Raw genomic sequence first — 22,244 nt, 5'->3', positions numbered from 1 at the left:
ATGAAATCAATTTATTAATTAGAGATTGATTAATAAGTGAATTTGCCACGAGTGGCACCAAATAGAAATTAAACAGTAACAACTATTTTCAGACAGGTTTCCGAAAGACTTCCATCTGTGAGACTGATAATGATAATGATGATGATGATGATGGCAGGGCAAGTGAATCACAGGCATCGTCTGTCTTGGTTTTTAGATGAAACTGGGGTAAGAGTGGGTGGTTGATCCATGTGTCAGAAATGAGACAGAAACCTCAAAATTCTCTATACATTTTCATAATACAATACTGTTACTACCTTAAAAAAACAGTGGATGAATAAAAGTGAGAATATCAGCAGTATTCTGACTGTTGTAATACAGAAAGTTTCTATTTTTACACTGTTAGCAAAATAAAAGTAACAATCTAGAGAAGTAAACATGAGAAACATTACAATATAATTTATTGAGAAATTAAAAAATAAATAATCTGTCATTGAAGAGGCCACAGATGTATTTCTAGCATTGGAGCTGTAACGCACAATTCAAACATATTTATTAGCCTTTCAAACTTTAAACAGTGACAGTACTATTTTTCCCCATGATTCATTTGAATCATTTACATTTTGTAACCTGTGAAATTTCATGGTGCATTTAGAGTTGATATATTAATATTTACTGCATCAATAACGTAATAGTGTCAGGGTCAGGCTTGTAAATGTATTTTGCTCGCTGTACATAATCAAGTGTCTGAGCAGTTTATATAGGCTTATTCTAGCGTTGTGATTGGTTGGATTAAATAACCATACTCCTCCCAAACTTTTGTTTAGAATTCCATCAAAACAAGAAACTGAGAAAATGGCATGAGACCTGCATCCCAGTGCCTCACAGCTCCGCTTAGAACAAAAAGCATGTCATCTATCCTAATAAATTAAGGTTTAGGAAATGGATACAGATGCAATTTCATTCTATAATTAGTTTCACACAAAATTAGCACCTTTGAAGCTTTATACTGACATTATTTACTGGTAAGTCAAAGTATTCTGACAGAGAATATGGAATGTATTTGTAACACTTGTTGCTTTTGTTTACCTGTGTGCGCTTCAAATTTAATTTGCAAAGATACAACAACTTTCTGCCAAACTTTAAATGTTCTAACAGAACATGATAAGGTGCATACAGTTTTAAAATAAAGAACAGAACAATTCAACATAGCAAACCGAACACCACAGCTGCATTTATACATGATATCCAACCTGAGTTCAACATGGAGACTTGCAGAATGATAGTTATGGATCGTCTTTGGTGTTTGATGGACTGCTGCTTCTGTTACTTGATCCTCTCCTCTCTGACACTTTCTCCTCCATCTCTACGAGAGTATAAACAGTTATTTAAATTTGAGAATAAGTCATTTTTGACTATCAAGAGTGTTGGAAACACAATACAGTACTTTACAGTGTCAAATGTCAATTATTGTTTCTTTTCCTGCCTCTTCAAATTCAAAAATCATCTAATTTGAAAAGATTTGTAAAAATTTAGCATTTCATCACATGCTCACCAATGGATCCTCTGCAGTGAATGGGTGCCACCAGAATGAGCTTATAAACAACTGATGAAAACATCACAATCATCCATAAGTAAACCACATGACTCGAATTTATTATTAACATCTTATGAAGGCAAAAGCTGCATTTGTACGAAAGACGTTTTACCTTGAAACCAGTTTATTCCAGCTAAAATACGAATCCTTGATTTATAAAAAATGGCTCCAGTGAAAAAATTGGAATCAGGACAGAAATATGCACACATCAAACTTTTAAACAATTAAAGAGCAGTACAAAATTGTCCTAAACAAGTAAATCAGTGGAGTTTGATGTAAAAACAGGGTATGAACATTTTCACTGGAGGAAGTGTTATTATGGACTCGTAGTTTGACTAGAAGTAAAGGTTTAAAGTTAAAATGTCTTAAAAATTGATTCATTCTAATATTTTCACTTCACAAGATGCTAATTGATGGACTAGAGTCATGTGGATTATTGTGATTGTTATGAGCTGTTTGGACTCTCATTCTGATGGCACCTATTCACTGCAGATGATCCATTGGTGAGCAATTGATGCAATGCTAAATTTCAAAAGAGATGTAATGCTAAATATCTGTTCCCATGAAGCAACAAACTCATTTACATCCTGGATGGCCTGAGGGTAAATGCATTTTCATCAAATTTACATTTTTGAGTGAACCATTCATTTAACTATGTGTACTGCAGAGTTATTTAGAGTGGGAGAGTCAATGTTTGCATCATTGGGTTTCCCACTGCATTTCTACTTGTGCTATAATTGATGTGAACATCACAATTTCCACACTTCGGCAGACATTAATACGTTACAGCAATGCAATAAAGCATTATGTTAAAACTCTTATTATTATGTGAAGGCAGAACCAAGCAGAGGAATGACTGTGTAACTGCAGAATGACTGACAGCGCAATGAAATGAGGAACTTGCGTTTTTCGCTTGAAGGAGACAACACAAAAAAAAATACAAAGAAAAACTGATTAAAGCTCATTTTTGGCCATTCCACTGGACTGAAGCACTAGTGTTTGCTCATTAAGATAGAGAGAGAGAGAGCGACTGCATCCTTTCACTGCCCACATGGTTTATTTTTACTCAGTCTCTCTGAGTCAAAGCGACGCCCTTCTCACTCCCTCCTACTCATTCACCCCCTCTTTCTCTCCATCCATCCATCCGCCCTCCTCTCACACATTTTCATAAGCTTTGACGTCAGACAGGGAAAGGGGGGCTCCAATTTATCACCCACACAGCACTTCCTGTGGCCCCCACCACCCATACGCGTTTTCTCTTCTCATTTCTCTTTTATTCTGCGGTCCCCAATGACGACGTCTGACTGAGATGTTTTCCTCTGCAAGAGCTTCTCAAATATGACAATCTCTGATTCGTTCCATCCTTTAAGACTAGCTAGATTAGCTGAGTAAAATTAATCTTAAATAATACATATTCCTCAGAGACTGAAGGTTTTTTTAGTCTCTTCACTATCATCTCTAGTAAAAATTAATTCTTCCAATGCAAACCTGCAGCATTTGAAGGACATTTCTAAAAAAAAAAATGAAACAAAATACTCCTCCAAAAATGATAATTCTGTCATCATTTGCTTATCCTTATGTTTCCAATTTATATGAATTTCTTTATTCTGTGGAACTCAGAGACTTTTTTGTCTGTGCAGTGAAAATCAATGTTTTTGATATTTTAGAAGAAAGACAAACAAGTTTGGACCAACATGATGGCAAATTATGACAGAATTGAACTATCCTATTCTTAAGGGCTTTAAATGACAATATGTAATAAAGCCACACCTATTTTGTTCTTTAGAGAGGTTGATCTATTTAACATAAAAACATTCTGACAACTGTGAAACCCAAAAAGTAAGACACTTTTGACTCTTTCTACAGTACAATGATTACATTTAATATAAATTTGTTTTAAATCAATTGTGCTGCTGACTGTATTTGTCAAGCTCAACCAATATAAAGTATATAGCAAAAAGGTTTATTCTAAGGTGACACTGTTACAGTGTAATTACACAAATGCTGAGCAATATTAATTATATAACATAACTACATGTACTTACTGCTTTCTTAGGGTTCAGTTTAGGATTACGGTTTGGTTTAGGGTTAGTTACATGTAATTATGTATGATTTACTATATTGTTACTATAGTAAGTACATATAACTATGTCACCTTAGAATAGTTTTACAGAAAAACTAACAAAATCTAAAGGTAAGCCTCTTTTTTACTGACTCTAAGTTTAAAAAAAATGAAAATTCAAACTCTTAACTTTTGTACCCTGTTTGTGGTAGGTGCATGAGAAGCATGGATGTTATAAAACATGACAGAATTCTAGTATTCACCTGAAATCTGTCTCTTTTCTGACCCTAGGCTGACTTTGCTTGCGTGGTCACATGACACCATTCTAGCCAATCTGAGGCCCTCATCCATGAGAGTTTGTTGCATGAGCTGGCGACTCCAGTTGATGAGGCCAGTGGTGTCGGTGAGGGGGTGAGGGGATGAGGAGGGGTGCAACTGAGGGCTGATATCTATCAAGACACACAGAATTAGACAAACATGCCTCTCCATCAAATGTTAAGGCTTCTTTCATTCAGCAATGATGTTTTACCCTGACATGAGTATGAATGGACACAAATTTGGATTTGCTTCGTTATCCACTATGCTTGATCTTACGTCGTCTTAGAGAAGGAAAGTAACCCACAGTGATCAAACTTTATGTGTGAAAGGGTCCTGCATGGCTATGACCATTATGACAATTGCATTAAATGCAACATAGAATGTGGGACAGTGATGGTTTGGGGTTACATGCCTAAGATTTACTGACAAACACTGGACTGTCATAAATACATCAGTGTTTGTGCTAAAAAAATACAAAAGTATCTTACCTTGTGTTAAACTATCTAGACTTTCTCCAGATAGGCTGTTGTCATCTGCTGTAGATCTATTGTCACTGTTGGCTACTGGGTCCTTAGATATTCTGTCAGAATCTGTGACCTGTAATGAGCAGATTTAAGGGTTTCACTTTATTTTGATTGTCCCTTTAACACATTCTGTTGACTATAAGTAGCACTGCACCTACTTGTCTACTAACTCTCATTAAAGGGTTAACAGAGTATTTGTACAGTGCGTGCAGAATTATTAGGCAAGTTGATATTCTGGTCATATTTTTTTTCCAAGCACGTGTTACCAGTTCCAAACCACATGAATCTTAATAACTACTATTGATTTAGTATTTAATCATTTAAAAGTTATATATAATTGTCCATGAAGGCTGAACGTGAAAAACTTCTTATATTCAGATGTGGATAATTATTAGGCCTGTTTTCTTTTACAGATAAAATGGGACAAAAAAGATTTAACTCAAACTAAATGTCAAACATTATTATATGCCCATGAGAAGAATGCAATACTAATGTAAAAATAGAATTTTCATAGTTAAGGCATGACCATTGGGCAGTGAAATGCTTATTGGGTCAGAACAGGTGGAGAAGAAAAGACACATGCAAAAGAATTAAGAATTAATGTGTAGAATTAGGTGTGAAACCATCAGAAACCATTTAGTCTCCAGCGCCACCATTTTCCAGAACTGCAACCTACCTACCTAAGTACAATGTGACAGGTTCTCAGACAGTTTGCTTTGGTAAAAATACTAAAAAAAAAAAAAGACCCTCACTTAATAAGAATAACACGCTGTAGTGTTGTGAAATACATTCCATAAGATTTATAGACAGATACGTTGAGAGTGAGGACCAGCATGACATCCTCTTGTACCACCGTTTGAAGAATTTATCTTCCAGGATTTGACAGTAAGTTTTGGGAGTTCATTTTTAGTCTTCTATCCTTAAAAAGTCTGTCTTGCAGAGATAGACTAAAAATTAAATCTCAAAACTTACTGTCAGATTCTGCAAGATAAATTCTTTAAACAGTGGTACAAGAGAATGTGATGCTGGTCTTTCAAAAGACACTCTCACTTATACGTCTATAAAGCTTATAAAAAAAAATGTATTTCACTAAAATTGAGTCTGTTATTCTTATTGAGTGAGAGTATTTTTTTAGAATTTTTTTACCCAAGCAAACTCTCTGAGAACCTGACACATTGCACTTATGCAGACTCCAGGTAGGTTGGTGGCGCTGGAGACAAAATGGTTCCTGATGGTTTCACACCTAATTCTTCACCTTAATTCCTAATTCCTAATGCACTTTTTTCCAGGGGTTTCAGTACAGCGTAATCGATACTGCGTCACCAGGCAGACGTGGCCTATTTGAGAATTTGCATAGGTCACCGATCATGCGCAGTTAGGGAAAAGCCATTTGCTTCAGATACCTCCACTATTGCAGGGGTTTCGTGCCCTTCATATTTATATTCATATACAGTATGAAATACCTGTCCACGATCTCAGGGGTTTCGTACCCTTCATATTTATATTCATATACAGTATCATGAAATACCTGTCCACGATCGCAGGGGTTTAGTGCACTTCATATTTATATTCATGTACAGTATCATGAAATACCTGTCCACGATCGCAGGGGTTTAGTGCACTTCATATTCATATGTGACCCTGGACCACAAAACCAGTCTTAAGTCGCTGGGGTATATTTGTAGCAATAGCCAAAAATACATGGTATGGGTCAAAATTATTGATTTTTCTTTTATGTCAAAAATCATTAGGAAATTAAGTAAAGATCATGTTCCATGAAGATTTTTTTGTAAAATTCCTACTGTAAACCTATCAAAATGTAATTTTTGATTAGTAATATGCATTGTTAAGAACTTAATTTGGACAACTTTAAAGGTGATTTTCTCAGTATTTTGATTTTTTTGCACCCTTAGATTCCAGTTTTTCCAATAGATGTATCTCGGCCAAATATTGTCCTATCCTAACAAACCATATATCAATAGAAAGCTTATTTATTGAGCTTTCATATGATGTATATATCTCAGTTTTGTAAAATTTTACCTTATGACTGGTTTTGTGGTCCAGGGTCACATATACAGTGTCATGAAATACCTGTCCACGTTCCCAGGGGTTTCGTGCACTTCATATTCATATACAGTATCATGAAATACCTGTCCACGATCGCAGGGGTTTCGTACCCTTCATATTTATATTCATATACAGTATCATGAAATACCTGTCCACGATCGCAGGGGTTTCGTGCACTTCATAATTATATTCATATACAGTATCATGAAATACCTGTCCACGATCGCAGGGGTTTCGTACCCTTCATATTTATATTCATATACAGTGTCATGAAATACCTGTCCACGATCGCAGGGGTTTCGTGCACTTCATAATTATATTCATATACAGTGTCATGAAATACCTGTCCACGATCGCAGGGGTTTCGTACCCTTCATATTTATATTCATATACAGTGTCATGAAATACCTGTCCACGATCGCAGGGGTTTCGTACCCTTCATATTTATATTCATATACAGTGTCATGAAATACCTGTCCACGATCGCAGGGGTTTCGTGCCCTTCATATTTATATTCATATACAGTGTCTTGAAATACCTGTCCACGATACCATTGTAAACCATGATTAATTTTCGTAAATAGACGCTACACGTTTTACATTTCTATAACGGCTGTTTATTTGTTTTCGAAAATCGTTTAAATGTAAGATTTTAAAACATAAAAATAACCTGTATGACTGTGTTGTCCTTCATTATCCATCAGTGCTGATCCTAGGTTTTGAAATGCCCGTGCAAAAAAAACTGATTTACTGCACATGATCGGTGACCTCTCTTAATAATTTTTTTTTTTTAGAAAGGCTTTTTTCCAGAAACGCCCATTTTACGTCGTGGTAATGAAACCCCTGGAATTTAGTGAGTGCCATTCTTTTGCAGTTACAGTAAGTATTTTTTCCACTTGTTTTTTCTGACTGTGCTGACCCAATGAGCATTTCACTTCCCAATGGTCACGCCTTAACTTTGCAAATTCTATTATTGCATTAGTATTGAATTCTTCTCATGTGCCTATAATAAGTTTTGACTTTTAATCTGAGTTAAATCACTTTTTTGGCTTTTTTATGTGTAAAAGGAAACATGCACACTTGAATATTTTCACTTCCAGCCTTTATGGACAATTACATATAACGTATAAATGATTAAATACAAAATCAATAGTAGTTATTAAGAATAATGTAGTTTGGAATTGGTAAAATGTGCTTAAAAAAATATGACCAGAATATTAACTTGTCTAATAATTCTGCATGCAATGTAGACTGGTAGGGTTAGAGTAAGTTGACATGTACTTGCAAACTTACTTATAGTCAGTAGAATGTCTGTTGGGAGACCATCACAATAAAGAAAGAGTTAGCAGATATTACTGTAAGTAGACAGTCCACTAATACTCTTACATCTTTATTTTAATCCTATGAGATCCTGTTCATTTTATTGTCATTAAGTAAACAGTTAAGCTACTATTAATAAAGTGTAAGCATCTGCCCAGATTTCACCTGAGCATATTCCTGAAAGTCCTGTATACCTTTTACACAAATGTATATATAGATACATATCTTGACGTACTTACATCAAGCTTGATTCTCTTCTGAGCAGTACAGTCAACAGAGGCAGTACAATCATCTGAGTATGTCCTAAGATAATAATATAACAAACCCAGCTCAAATGATTATAAAATAAGTTTAATTATATAAAAAAACAGTACTGAAGTCAAACTATCATTCTATCAATATTCAAGGGCAAGTATAGAAATTTACACAAAAGAGGTGGCAGGGCTAGCTTTCACGCAGATAATGTGAAAATGCCTAAATCTCAGTAACTTTAAGATTTAAAGTCAAATGTCCAATTACACAAATGCGTTTTCTCAAATTTTTTTTTTTTTAGCACATCTGTTACCAGGCGTAAAGGTCTGGTCACACAAACAGTTCTTTGGGATGAGGATGAGATGCAAGAAGGTAACCTTGATCCAGAACAGAACAACTATGCTACACCACTCTCTACACAAGTGCTTTGGACCAGTTTTCTTATTTTATGTCTTGAATACATTGAATATTCTGCTAGGCTAAAAGTCTAAAAGATCAGAAAAAAAGCTTGTTTTATGATTGTTTGGCCTAAAACAGAGGTTCCTGGTTTCCTGGAGCCCCCAACACTGCACATTTTTTGCATCTCCTTAATCAAACACACCTAATTCAAATCATCAGCTCATTACTAGAGACTACAAGACCTGAAACAGAGATTTTCTTTCTATTGCGAGATGAGAGGTTCTGTATTACTTACTATTGGAGAAAGCATAATGGTGAACTTCGATCACGTGCCTTAATAACCAATCACATTACAGCCTTGACATCACTGAATTTCACTTCAGAGTTCTGCAACACTCGCTGTTTACGGATACCATAGGAACAGTGTTGGGAAGGTTACTTTGGAAATGTAATAGGTTACAGATTACAAGTTACTTGATTTAAAATGTAATAAGTAGTGTAACTTTTCAATTACTTTATAAAAGTAATGTAACTTATTACTTCTAATTACATTTTGATTACTTTTCTAAATTTCTAATATTTTCAACTGTTATTCATTTTGAAACATTTAAACCAGGCAGAGTTAATCTTACAGTAGCACACAACATTGATTATTGTCAGACTTTCAAAATCCTTCATCACTTGAATTAAGTAAGGGATAATATACATCTTTATTTTGCGGTAACAACTGGCTACATACATCAACAACATTATCCCACTTATTACTAAACTGCTTTATAGATTATTTTGATGTTTAGGATAAAATTAGACACGAAACACTGAGTTGAAATATTTGAACGCAAAGCTTTCATGAAGAAATCAGTTGCTAGCAAACGGCAAGTTCAAATTAGACATTTTAGGTATACAGTGCAGTCTTACCAGTTTTCTTACACAACATTTCACCATATAAATAATTAAGGGAGTAGTACTAGTTTGTTAGTTATCTTATAATCCATTACAGTGTACAAAAATACATAAATAAATATATGGCAGCAGCTGCATTTGTATGAAACAATAGAGTGAGTCCACGATACCAGGATGACGGAATTAAGAAATTGTCCACATAATATTGAATTAAGCTTTAATCTTAAAAAATAAAGTTTATTTATAAACCCAAATAGGAAATAAAACGGTTATCGAATAAGCATGTGTCCTATTATGTGTCCTAAACTCCTGAAACATTGGTGTCTCATTTTAGAGCAGTCAATGCAATTTATGAAAGAAGTCAATTAAATCTGTAAGTGGGGGTGAGTGTGTGAAAAAATTCAGATGTAATCCCCTTTGTAATCACTGGCATTTTTCAGAAGTAACTGTAAATTTAATTACATATGTTTTTTTAAGTAACTGTAACTAATTACAGTTACATTTATTTTGTAATTAAATTACGTAATTCCGTTACATGTAACTAGTTACTCCTCAACACTGCATAGGAATGAATGAAGTACCGTAAGTGTCACACCAGGCCAGCAGAGGGAGCCCTGCCCCTCACTGACTGTTGCTGCTCCCTCTGCTGCTTCACTGGTTATTTCCTGTTTGTCTACCATAAATACAAGCTCAGGACACACACACTCTGCGAAGTATTGTTTTGCTCCTTGCGACATTACCAAGCGTTTTCCCTAGTTTCATAGTTTATTCCGGTCTTGTTTCCTAGTTTTAGTTCAGTCTTAGTTTAGCCTTGTTTCTTCGTTTGTTTTCTGTTGTCACTTTGGACTGCCCACCTGGATTTTGACCCACGCCTGTTTATTGGACTACGCTCTTGGATTGTCTTTGTTGTTGCTGTTTGCTGGTGTTTTCGACCTTGCCTGTCTGACGACGTCTGTTAATAAAGCCTTGCATATGGATCCTCACTCTCAGTCGTCCCACTTGTTACAGAATACTTCGCCATACCCCGGATCCAGCGGCTTTACCCACCAGCAGTACACCCCACCAAGAATGGATTCAGCAGGAAGTTTGTCCAACCCCGTAAGTCTGCTTTGCTCCATCTTTCAAAATGGCCGTCCCATCGAGCATTATGTGAGGGAGTTCATGGCTTATTGTTACCTGGCACCTTGCAATGAAACCATAATCAAGGAATGTTTCTGGAGTGGGTTGGACACAGATATCAGTGACAATTTACCAGATGAGGACCCTAGTTGGAGCCTCACACAGTTTATTGACTTTGTGTTGTTGCACTGTGGATCTAGTAGGGCCTCAGCACAAGATGTCTGCTAGCTCAGAGCCTCAGCACAAGATGTATGCCAGCCTAGAGCCACAGCACAAGATGTCTGCTAGCCCAAAGCCCTTTCACAAGATGGCCGCCATTTCAAAGCCTGTTCATAAGATGGCTGCCTTTCCTGAGCCTGTTCACAAGATGGCTGCCTTTCCAGAACCTGTTCACAAGATGGCTGCCTTTCCAGAACCTGCTCACAGGATAACTATTCTTCCTGAGTCTGCGTTCAAGATGGTCACCCAATTGGACCCAGCTCACAAGAAGTCTACCACACCTAAGTTCTCTCGCAAGATGGCTGCCACCCCAAGGCCCGATCACAAGATGGCCGCCATCCCCAAGCCCGTTCACAAGATGGCCGCCACCCCCAAGCCCGTTCACAAGATGGCCGCCATCCCCAAGCCCGTTCACCAGATGGCTGTCCCTCCTGAGCCCGTTCATAAGATGGCCGCCTTTCCTGAGTCTGCACCCAAAATGGCCACCCTTCCAGATCCTGTTCGCAAGATGGCCGCTCTTCCAGATCCTGCTCACAAGATGGCCGCCTTTCCTGAGCCTGCTAACAAGATGGCTGCCGCCACTCCAGGGTCTGCACTCAAGATGGCTGTATCTCCAGAACCACTGCCCAAGATGGCTGCCATGCCCAAGTCCTCTCGCAAGATGGCCGCCACGCCAGAGCCTGCTGCAAAGATGGCCGCCACGCCAGAGCCTGCTGCAAAGATGGCCGCCACGCCAGAGCCTGCTGCAAAGATGGCCGCCACGCCAGAGCCTGCTGCAAAGATGGCCGCCACGCCAGAGCCTGCTGCAAAGATGGCCGCCACGCCAGAGCCTGCTGCAAAGATGGCCGCCACGCCAGAGCCTGCTGCAAAGATAGCCGCCACGCCAGAGCCTGCTGCAAAGATGGTCGCCATGCCAGAGCCTGCACCCAAGATGGCCGCCACGCCCAAGCTTGCACACAAACTGGCCGCCACGTCTGAGCCTGCACGCAAGAGGGCCGCCATACCTGAGTCTGTCGTCAACATGGTGGCTTCTGCATCAGAACCTAACCCTTCCATGGCCTATCAGAGGCTAATATCAAGCTTGGAGGACCCACCACTGCGGTCAGCACAAACAGCCAAGCCAGCACCTGCTAACGCCACGTCAGCCAAGCCAGCACCAGCTAACGCCACGTCAGCCAAGCCAGCACCAGCTAACGCCACGTCAGCCAAGCCAGCGACTGCTAGCGTCACGTCTGCCAAGCCAACATTCGTTAGCATCGCATCAGTCCAGCCACAGTCTGTTCAAGTTATGTCTGCTGTTCCTGTAAAATCAAGTCACATCATGGCTGCTGTCTCTGCCAAGTCCAGTCACGTCACAGCTGCTGTTCCTGCAAGGTCAAGTTACGTCACAGCAGCTGTTCCTTCAGAGTCACATCAAAATACACTTCACATCCTGAATCAAGTCCAGTCAAGCCATGTCCAGTCACAGCCGCTCCAGCCAGGCCATATCCAGTCACAGCTGCTCCAGCCTGGTCAAGTCCAGTCACAACGGTGCCAGCCACGCCAAGTCAAGTCACAGCTGAACCTTCAATGTCAAGCAAGGACTCACCCAAGCATCCAGAGCCATGTCATGTCTCACCCAAGCCGTCGCTCCCAAGCCACGCAGAGCCAACGCTCCCAAGCCTCATGTCCACTGACCCGGTGGGCATTCCACTGCCAACTGCGTTACCTGTTATGGCTATCGCCATTTTGAGTGTGTGGGCTGCACACTGCGCCCCAGAGGCCTCTTCTGCCCATGAGTCTGTCAACAAGTTTGCTCTGGAGGCCTCATCTGCCCACATGTCCACCGCGCCTATACCTCTTTTGGAGGTGGCGTTCATGGCGGAATTCCCTGCACTGCCTGCACCTCCAAGGCTCCACGCTCTGCCTGCACCGCCAAGGCTTCACGCTCTGCCTGCACCGCCAATGCTCCCTGCTCTGCCAGCACCGCCAGGGTTCCCTGCTCTGCCTGCTCCGCCAAGGTTCCTTGCTCTGCCTGTTCCGCCAAGACTCCTTGCTCTGTCTGCTCCGCCAAGATTCCCTGCTCTGCCTGCTCCGCCAAGGTTCCTTGCTCTGTCTGCTCCGCCAAGATTCCCTGCTCTGCCTGCTCCGCCAAGGTTCCTTGCTCTGTCTGCTCCGCCAAGATTCCCTTCTCTGTCTGCACCGCCTAGGCTCCCTGCTCTGCCTGCACCGCCTAGGCTCCCTGTCATCTCTGTCTCGGCTTTTGGGGCCGTTCCAGAAGTCTCTGTCTGCCCAGTAACGGCCACGAAAGCCATTCCTGAAGTTCTTGTCTGCCTAGTCACGGCTATGGAGGCCACGTTCTCCCATGAACTTTCTGCTTCTCTCCTTGCTCTGTCTGCCTCCTCTGTCTCTGCTCTCCCCAGGTCCCAGTCCATGATGCGGCCTCCTGTTCCGCCCTGGAGGGCTCCTGCCCCTCCCGTTCCGCCCTGGAGGGCTCCTGCGCCTCCCGTTCCGCCCTGGAGGGCTCCTGCGCCTCCCGTTCCGCCCTGGAGGGCTCCTGCGCCTCCCGTTCCGCCTCGAAGGGCTCCTGCGCCTCCTGCTCCGCCCTGGAAGGCTCCTAAGCCTCTTGCTCCGCCTCCAGCTCCGCCCTGGAGGTCTTCTACGCCTCCTGCTCTGCCCCGGAGGGTCGCTAAGCCTCCTGCTCCGCCCTGGTGGGCTCCTAAGCCTCTTACTCCGCCTCGGAGGACTGCTCCGCCTCCAGCTCTGCCCTGGAGGGCTCCTGAATCTCCTGCTCTGCTCTGGAGGGCCTTTGCCCAACCTGTTCTGCCTCAGTCTCCTGGCCCCCCCCACCGCTCCCCTGGACTGTTTCTTCCTGTTGTTTTTTGGAGCGTCTGGAAGCCGCTCCTTGGGGGGGGGGGGCTATGTCACACCAGACCAGCAGAGGGAGCCCTGCCCCTCACTGACTGTTGCTGCTCCCTCTGCTGCTTCGCTGGTTATTTCCTGTTTTCTCTACCATAAATACAAGCTCAGGACACACACACTCTGCGAAGTATTGTTTTGCTCCTTGCGACAATACCAAGCGTTTTCCCTAGTTCCAGGTTTCCTAGTTTATTCCGGTCTTGTTTCCTAGTTTTAGTTCAGTCTTAGTTTAGCCTTGTTTCTTGTTTTGTTTCTTTGTTTGTTTTCTGTTGTCACTTTGGACTGCCCACCTGGATTTTGACCCACGCCTGTTTATTGGACTACGCTCTTGGATTGTCTTTGTTGTTGCTGTTTGCTGGTGTTTTCGACCTTGCCTGTCTGACGACGTCTGTTAATAAAGCCTTGCATATGGATCCTCACTCTCAGTCGTCCCACTTGTTACAGTAAGCTGAACTCCAAGTGTTGCAAAGTCAGTGATTTCTTTTATAAAACTGCATTTTTTCAGTGTAATATCTAAAAATTGTTTAATCCAAAAGAATTGTTTGGTGTAGGGGAGCGCGGGGCACAAACTAACATAGGGGTTAGTTGTAACACGCGTGGTTTAAATATTTCCACACATGCTAGCATAACCAAATGTACTAGTTGCCATAGCAACACTATACATAGAAAAAAGTGTGCCAAAATTAAAAAGCCTTTTGAAGATATCGCTAAATATTTATTTTACCATAGTAAAAGTAAATTTCTTGCTAAAATTTTTTCATCTCAGTTTTTAAAATTCATTTAAAATGAGACAAATCTGCTATTTTAATCTCCAATCTGTTAATCAGTTTAGATTTTAAATTTATTAAAACTTATTTTGTTTATTAATGCTGCGCAAACCAGCAGAAGGCACAATGTTGCTGTGTGTTGCGATCAGGAACGTCTCAAGCATGGTTGCGATGTGTTCATTGTCAAACTCCAAAATTAGATTATTTTTAATTCTTAGATAACATTTTAGGCTGTCATATGGTCATGTTACAACGTGCCCCTCACACGTTACACATTTCACCTCCTTTCTTTTGAGGTAAATAACGAAAAACGTATACACTGTAATTGTGAAACAAAGGGTCATATTTGTACTAGACAGGTGTGAAATTAATACAAATTATACTCTGAACCCCACGTGGATTTACATAAACTGAGAAATTCAAAAAGTGTTAGGTTGTGCCCCGCGCTCCCCTAAAACATGTTGAAAATTAGCCGATAAGCGGTTGATTCATTAGATTTAAACTGTTTCCTCTAAAAGGCTGTTTATTCAGCGTAGTGAAGCCTCTCCTCCATTGACATTCATTCAAAGAAAATGGCCTCTGGTCTCCTTTCCCAAAATGGAAGCATTAGCTTTAGCCATTATGCTTTTTTGGCTAAAGGTTGCAGGCTTGCCTTCTATTGACTTTGCCTGAAATGGGTGTGCCAGCCAAAAGAGACATGTAAAATGTGCAGGTTTGTGGGGGTTTAAGGACTGGCCAAAAATGCATTGGTGTATCATGATGAAACCTTGTCATCAGCACCATGTCCATATACAAAGACTGTTACAAAATGATCAGTTTCTGTGGATTTACTATTTAAGTGTTTGAGTAAAAATTAACCTTTTTGTTTTATTCTATACATTACTGACACACTTCTCCCAGATTCCAAATAGTAAAATATTGTCAATTAAAGCATTTCTTTGTGGAAAATGAAAACAGGTCAAAATAATTTAAAAACATGCTTTCAGACCTCAAAGAATGACACATGAAAGCTGTGATTAGAAATCAGAGTCACTTTACCAAATATTACAAAGCAAAATCTAAAACAATTTCAAATTCAAGATAAAACTAGTTCCTGACCTGTTATGTTTAAATGTTGACGTGTAGGCACATTCTCTTGCCACTTGTCGTGCTAAAGAGAACAGCTCAACTCTGCGTAACAACAGAGCGTTATCACGGATGCAGAATTGAGCCGCTGCCTCATTGATGAGCATCTGAAAGTGGAAATATTAAAATTAAAATTACAGTATGTTGTCAAATTGCACTGTGAAATCTGAGAGTTCAGAAGTTAGTTCTTTAAAGTTTATCATAAAAAGGTCTTGGAAAAACATATGCAAAGACTTGTGGATAATAAAATTAATCCTCTGAAAAAAAGAGATGGATGAATTACTGGATTCATGTAATTGCCAGTTTTTTTTTAAAAAAAAAAGGTTTAAAAAAAATGGACTGTAATCAAAAGATTGTTGAATCAAATCTTGCTTCCTTGTGCAAAAGTCATCGCCACAATGCTATGTTGTGGGTGGTTGCCATGCTAAGCAGTTGCTTAAGTTTTCTACGTGTGTGTTATGCAGTGATTAAGTGTTATGGTATGAGTCGTTGCTTTGGGTTTGAAATTGTCCCATTTCATTATCTACAATATAAATTGTAAGTCTTATTGTTTATTAAAGTAACACCACTCTTCTCCTCAACAATCTGCACAATTTAAGGTATCATTCATGTATGTAACTCAAAGAGTTCAAGATGAGTTACATGCCAAGCTTTAATACTTTTAGGTATAGTATACTGTAGTAATATAGTTTATAGTTTAAAGTACTGTAATAGTAGAAATTCTTGACTTAGCAAACACCTTTAAATGCAATATATTTACAGCAGATTTGTTTGAATTTGGCTAATTTCACTGTAGAGGTGCAGGAAGATACTTTAGTTGCCAAATTTACCATTTTTACGACTCTTATCTTTGCAATTTATTCAAAATATTCTCTTTAAAATACCTCATGATGGGTGAGCTGTTTCCCTTCCCTCCGCTTGGAGTCAAATCGGCCATAGATCAGGCTGTATTTGCGAATCTCTTCCTCTTTGCTCTTGTCTTGAGGTTCCAGGTTGAAAATGTGTCCTACTGTCTTGGCCATTTTTTTATTGAGTCTCAAAAGCGTCTTCACCTCGGTTTGATCTGCTTGCGGCATGGTTCTTAGAAGCCTATCAACACTTTCCTCCACGGCTTTGATGGTTTCTGGGTCCAGTTGACCTCCAGGCCATGGAGAGGTCATAGTGGAGGAGGATGAAGAAGAGGTTGGCGTCGGAGGACCCAGAAGACGTGTGTTGCAAGCGAATGGCAGAGGGGTAATGGGTTGTTCTTCATCTAACTCAGTGGCTCCATACATTTCAGGACTGAGCCAGTGCGGATCCATGGGGGACAGCTTTTCTCTGTACAGATGGTCTGGTGGTACAGGAGAGGCCTGTGAGCAGGGACTCTTTGGACTGTTATCTCTGATTGGTGTCAGGCAAGATCCTACTTCTTCTCTTTCACACGGAGAGCCTGGCTGACCATTGCGTAAAGATTTTCTGCCACCCATAACCCCTGAGCCAGCTGTGCTGGCGCTGTCGATCCTAAGGAGAGGGATTCCACAAGGGGCCACATTGGTGGCCAGGGGTTGGTTGAACAGTGTTGGGTTTGCTGCCCAGTCACGCAGAGCTTTCTGCAAACGGCGCACATGCAGGGGTTTTGTGGCCATGCCAACCAGTGCCATGATCTCGAGAAATTCTTCTTCGCCAGCCTCGCACAGCTGTTGGACATCATCACCTCCCTGCTGGATGAAGGTGTCATAGTACATCAGCAGGTTAGCCCTTTGTAAAACCCGGTAGAGCTGCAGCTCGCCCAGCGTCCGTGGTAGTGACATCCTGATGCTCGGCTGCAATGGGATTTCCACAAAACCTGTTGTTAGTATCATTTAAATATCTATCTATCTATCTATCTATCTATCTATCTATATATGTGTGTGTGTGTGTGTGTATTAACTGGTTTCACCATAACATATCTAACAGTGAGTACTTTATAAACATTCCAAATACTCCTGACATTGTAATTGCTAATGAAGTTATGAAATCTGTATGTATTGTTGAGGTGGGCTGCTGTTTTGATCTGTATATGAATACTTGCTATTATTCTAAACTATTGAAATATCAACCTTTGGTAGATCTCATCCTCCAACTTGGATATAACTGTAGATTAATAATACTGGTATTTGGAAGTTTGGGTCATGTCCATAAGAGTGTGATTAGCAGGATGCAGTTAGGGGGGCTACAAAAAAAGAAGGCAAAAAGGCTTGCAAAATTCTGCTCTGTTTCAGCCATTATAGGGACGGGAGCATGCAAATATGGAGACGGAGATGTTTCCTTTATCCCTAATGTGCTGAATATCATAAATGGAAGGACCTGTACAAGTATGTGAGCCATGAATTGTAGATCTGTCACCCTGTCAAAGACTCTTCCCAGAGTATTTGGATCTTGTTTTCTTTGTAATGTCTTTTAGATCCAAATAAAAGTATTTGTGTGTATACAGGGTTCCACTGTAACATGATTAACATTATATTAGTGTTGAGTAAGTTATTATTAATTACAGGGTTCCACTGTAACATGATTAACATTATATTAGTGTTGAGTAAGTTATTATTAAAGTAATTAATTACTAGTTACTAATTACATCTTCAACAGTGTAATTAGATTGTACAAATTACTCTCTCTCCCAAACGTATTTAATTACTTATTACTAATTACATTCAAAATCCTGTATCAACCTCGACAAGTTAATGATACAAGGACAGATATGAAACAGTTCTTTTTATTCTTTCAAATAAATCATAATACATAAATTATTCTGGTCATACTTTAGATTAGGGTCAAACTCTCACTATGTACTATTAACTATGACTTTTGCCTCAATATACTTCTAATTACTGCTTCAAAATCCTGTATCAACCTCGACAAGTTAATGATACAAGGACAGATATGAAACAGTTCTTTTTATTCTTTCAAATAAATCATAATACATAAATTATTCTGGTCATACTTTAGATTAGGGTCAAACTCTCACTATGTACTATTAACTATGACTTTTGCCTCAATATACTTCTAATTACTGCTTATTAATACTTAGTTAAGTAGTTGTTAAGTTTAAGAACTGGTTAGGATTAAGGATTTCCCAATATTCTCATTAACTCAAAGTATTTAAAGTGATAAGGGTACATAAAAACATGCATTTTAGGGTTAGACTTTAAATACTGATGTTAAATCCAACATTTTATTGTATATAAATGTACTACAGTTAATATACAGTATTAAGTTCAATTACATAAGAAGTACCTGTAATTAAATTACAGAAAAGTAATCCCTTACTTTACTTTTTCAAGGGAAAAGTAATTAAATTACAGTAACTAATTACTGCACTTTATTTTTAAGATCAATTCTTACTATTAACATGCATATTAGCATGCATATTATTAGCATTTTGGCTGTTGGCATGAGGCAAATGTTGTAGTTAATAGTGAGAATTAAACCTTAAAATAAAGTGTGACCGAAAGTTCTTAACAAGTAGGTATTGTCATACCGATGTATGTACAGAAAATATATTTTACAATAAAACATTATAAATAAATATCAAACAGCTGACACATTTGTGCTATGGTGGCTCTATTTTAGTTTAACGACTAAATAATATTCATGAATACAGTTTTAAAGATGATTGTGCCTATCACATCACTGCTACAGAGGTCTGCTCAGCAGCAATAGAAAGTGTTTCTATGAATAATAAATTACAGTAGTTTCTGAACACACTTCAAAATAACTGCTTCATGAATAAGCTTAATTTAAAATGGCTGTTTAGTGGCATATGGTACTGACGTAATATGTTGTAGGTGCTGTTTTCTAATAAGGAGTATGTACTTACACAGAATAAAAATGAGCGGATTTTAGGATTCATTGATAGTAAAACCATAGTAATACATCTATATTCCAAAAAGTTTTTTGTAACTATGAATATATAACCATACAGCATTATATCTCAAAATTCTACTTGCATTATTTTTAGATTTTATAAACTTTAAATCTTAAAAAAAAAAAAACACCCTTATTTTACACCTATTTTTTCTTTTGTGAAAGGTTTTTTAAATGAGTAATCAAAAAACTACAAGTAAGGGATAACGTACAGTGCACCAGTCAACTTGGATGTTCAGTCAACCTGGATGCCCAACACAAAGCAGAATATAACCCCTGAATGGGTTAATTTTTCTATAATGACCAGATGACAGCATTATGTCACTTATCACATGGCCACTTACCAAATAAACATGAAATACTGAATCCAAATAATAACTACATTTGACTTCAAATGATTGTATATTGTAAGAAATAAGAGAGTGACTCCACAATTCTTTTGTTTGGCTGCTAAAGGGGAGCTCAGGGGTTTCAAATAAAATAAAGGACATGTAATGCAGAGCAGTTAATGTGTGCACAGCAGACGCGTAAGAAGGATGAAAAACATTTGGCTTTGAATTGTTCTGAATAGACACATTTTAGTTAATGTGAGGATCCGCCACCAACAACAAAATCCTAATTTACTGTACAGCAGCACAAAATTTTGCTATATTAATGATGCACATTTCCTAAGGAAAAAGCCTTGTATTCAGAACATCTTCAGGGCTGGTTTTTGTGGTTCACATGTTCTGAAGAAAAAAAAAAAAAAAGTGTAGGCTATTCTCAAAAAGGTAAGACCCGACCCTGCCTTATTTTCCATTAATCAGTGCTGTGGCTCTGCAGTTAGATACTATTTGTGCAGTGTTTAAAAAAAGTTCTTGAAACAACCATTGTGGGTTTACCCTTATTAAGGACCATTTGTGCTAAAGGTTGCGTGGCTGTTAAAGGTTCTTCCATCAATGCCATTAAAGAACCTGTGGCATTCCAGCACAAACACCCTTTTGTAACTTCTTGTAACTGTAACCTCTTTTTTAAAGACTGTATCCAAGAGTCAAGTTGAGGTGCAGTGCAATTTCCACTTCCTGCAGTGTAATATGAAGCCTCTTAATTTGCAATAATGGCTGTTTCCTCGACCTCTCATTTCTTCTGCTTTTTAAAATCACTCTCTCCTACAAAACAATAGCTGGAGACATATTTGGCATGTGAAAGTTCCATCACTGCATCCTCCTTTAACTACACTGATGAATATTAATCTAAAAATCTAAAAGTTCCAGGTAGTCCTACAGAAAGAGACAGATCTGTTTTAATAAAACAATCTAATATTAGACTCAACAAACTCTCAGCCCTAAGTTGCATGTTTTGCGCATGTATAAGCTACAGCAAAAACATTTTGTAGTCAGAGTTGTTGCAGAACATTTTATTTTAAAACACACACGTATCTTCAGCTTGCATATTATGAAACTTCAAAAATAATGAGCTACTAAGTCTACGAAATTCCGTTCACATGCTCATGAAGTGTTGCAGAGCTGTTGTTGTTGTTAAGCACCCAGGAGTAATTTTCCTCTCGTAGTTTATAATGAAGATAGTCGCTAATTGCTGAATGCAATGCAATGACTCGTCAGTAGTTGTGTACTACTCACCTCGAGAGGTTTCGGGACAGAATCCAGGACAGGATCCAGTAGAACACTTGAGATTCCAGTAACCGAAACGTCCCAATCTATCAGAATTTCACTTCTGTAACTCAACTCAAAATCAGTCAAACTTTTCGTTCTGTTTATAGACTTGTGTCTTTACGCCTCTAACGCGTAATTTATTTTTGTTTTCTGTGCTTATTAGACCTTATTCTACAGATGTGAGACTGAACTAAAATATTGTTGAAACTCTTGTGTTGTCTCGGCTATGCTCTGCTGTGCTGGCAGTAGCGGTGAGTTAATGACGCTCCTTTCGCTGCCTGTGTGGGCGCGAGAAACGCGTGGGCGGACTGCGGCACGCCATCTGACCGAATAAGAGCCTTCCTCTCCGGTCTGAGCTCAGGGGGAAGCGCCTTCCTCTCCGACTCTCACATCAGGGTGTGGATGGACGGGGAATTCTGTCCATTTCACGGTTTAAGCATATAATGTAAAAGGCAGCCATTGAGAAGCTAAACAACAGCAGCAGGTTTAATACATGAGCAAACATGATTGTAGTCAGCTGTGTGGATGAGTGCCGGAGATCACCGCGTCTGTGGGCGGCGATCATTGCTCAGTGACGCGGCTTGAGCAGCGGGATTCCCCGGCACCTCACGTCAGTCTGATCCGCACACTCTGACTGGTTGGTGCGCTCAGCACGGTTTTTTTTTTTTTTTTTTTTCCCTCAGGCTGACTTACAATCTTACTTACTTTTTTATAATTCACCATTCATTTATGATCCTTTTCATATACTTTTTATGTACACATTTTAAATAGACATTTACAGAATATTTATATAATACGAATAGTGGAATGGTTTTGTTCTTCTGTATCACATTCAATTATCAGTTAAAGCATGTTGCATGTTGCATGTTTCAGCTTAGCTTATTTATTTTTACATGAATATCCTGTCTATTAAAAGTAGCATAATAGAACATATTGGTATTGCTCTGATTAATTGTGCTTTTGAATTAAAAAAAGTATAAAACTATGCACTCAAACTCTTCTGTAGCCATGTCACACAGTGGTCATCTGTTGCATTGTTGTACCTAAAGACCACTTAGCAGAAGTCAATCACTGAAACAATGCCACCTTGAGGAAATACTTTGTATAAAATATAAAGTTGCATAGGATAATGACACAGGCTATTGTAACATAACATTTTTAG

The 22,244-nt window shown here is 39.2% G+C and overlaps 1 protein-coding gene across 2 annotated transcripts; it reads right to left on the bottom strand.

The window, feature by feature from the left end:
- Positions 1 to 100: 100 nt before the first annotated feature.
- Positions 101 to 21,593, bottom strand: nab2 (NGFI-A binding protein 2 (EGR1 binding protein 2)). 2 transcript variants are annotated; one of them, XM_073825620.1, is made up of 7 exons: positions 21,050 to 21,593; positions 16,433 to 17,350; positions 15,522 to 15,655; positions 8,106 to 8,169; positions 4,445 to 4,553; positions 3,902 to 4,087; positions 101 to 1,345 (listed from the first exon to the last, which is right to left on the bottom strand). In XM_073825620.1, the coding sequence occupies exons 2-7, from the start codon at positions 17,336 to 17,338 to the stop codon at positions 1,266 to 1,268; spliced, it is 1,479 nt and encodes a 492-aa protein (XP_073681721.1). In that variant the 5' UTR covers positions 17,339 to 17,350; positions 21,050 to 21,593; the 3' UTR covers positions 101 to 1,265. The 2 variants fall into 2 exon arrangements, with proteins under 2 accessions (XP_073681721.1, XP_073681722.1); XM_073825621.1 differs by lacking the exon at positions 3,902 to 4,087.
- Positions 21,594 to 22,244: the final 651 nt, after the last annotated feature.

This window comes from Garra rufa, chromosome 20, assembly GCF_049309525.1.
Source record: "Garra rufa chromosome 20, GarRuf1.0, whole genome shotgun sequence".
Taxonomy (NCBI): Eukaryota; Metazoa; Chordata; class Actinopteri; order Cypriniformes; family Cyprinidae; genus Garra; species Garra rufa.
Note: the sequence above shows the minus strand (reverse complement) of the source record. Positions and strands in the feature narration are given on the sequence as shown.

What these genes read in the sequence shown, in the direction of transcription:
- nab2 (XM_073825620.1), bottom strand. Translation starts at nt 17,338, where the DNA reads ATGTCACTACCACGGACGCTGGGCGAGCTGCAGCTCTACCGGGTTTTA. An exon ending in TCAACATTTAAACATAACAG is followed by an intron (nt 8,170 to 15,521) that starts GTCAGGAACTAG and finishes TTATTATCTTAG; the next exon opens with GACATACTCAGATGATTGTA. An exon ending in TCTAGATAGTTTAACACAAG is followed by an intron (nt 4,088 to 4,444) that starts GTAAGATACTTT and finishes GTGTCTTGATAG; the next exon opens with ATATCAGCCCTCAGTTGCAC.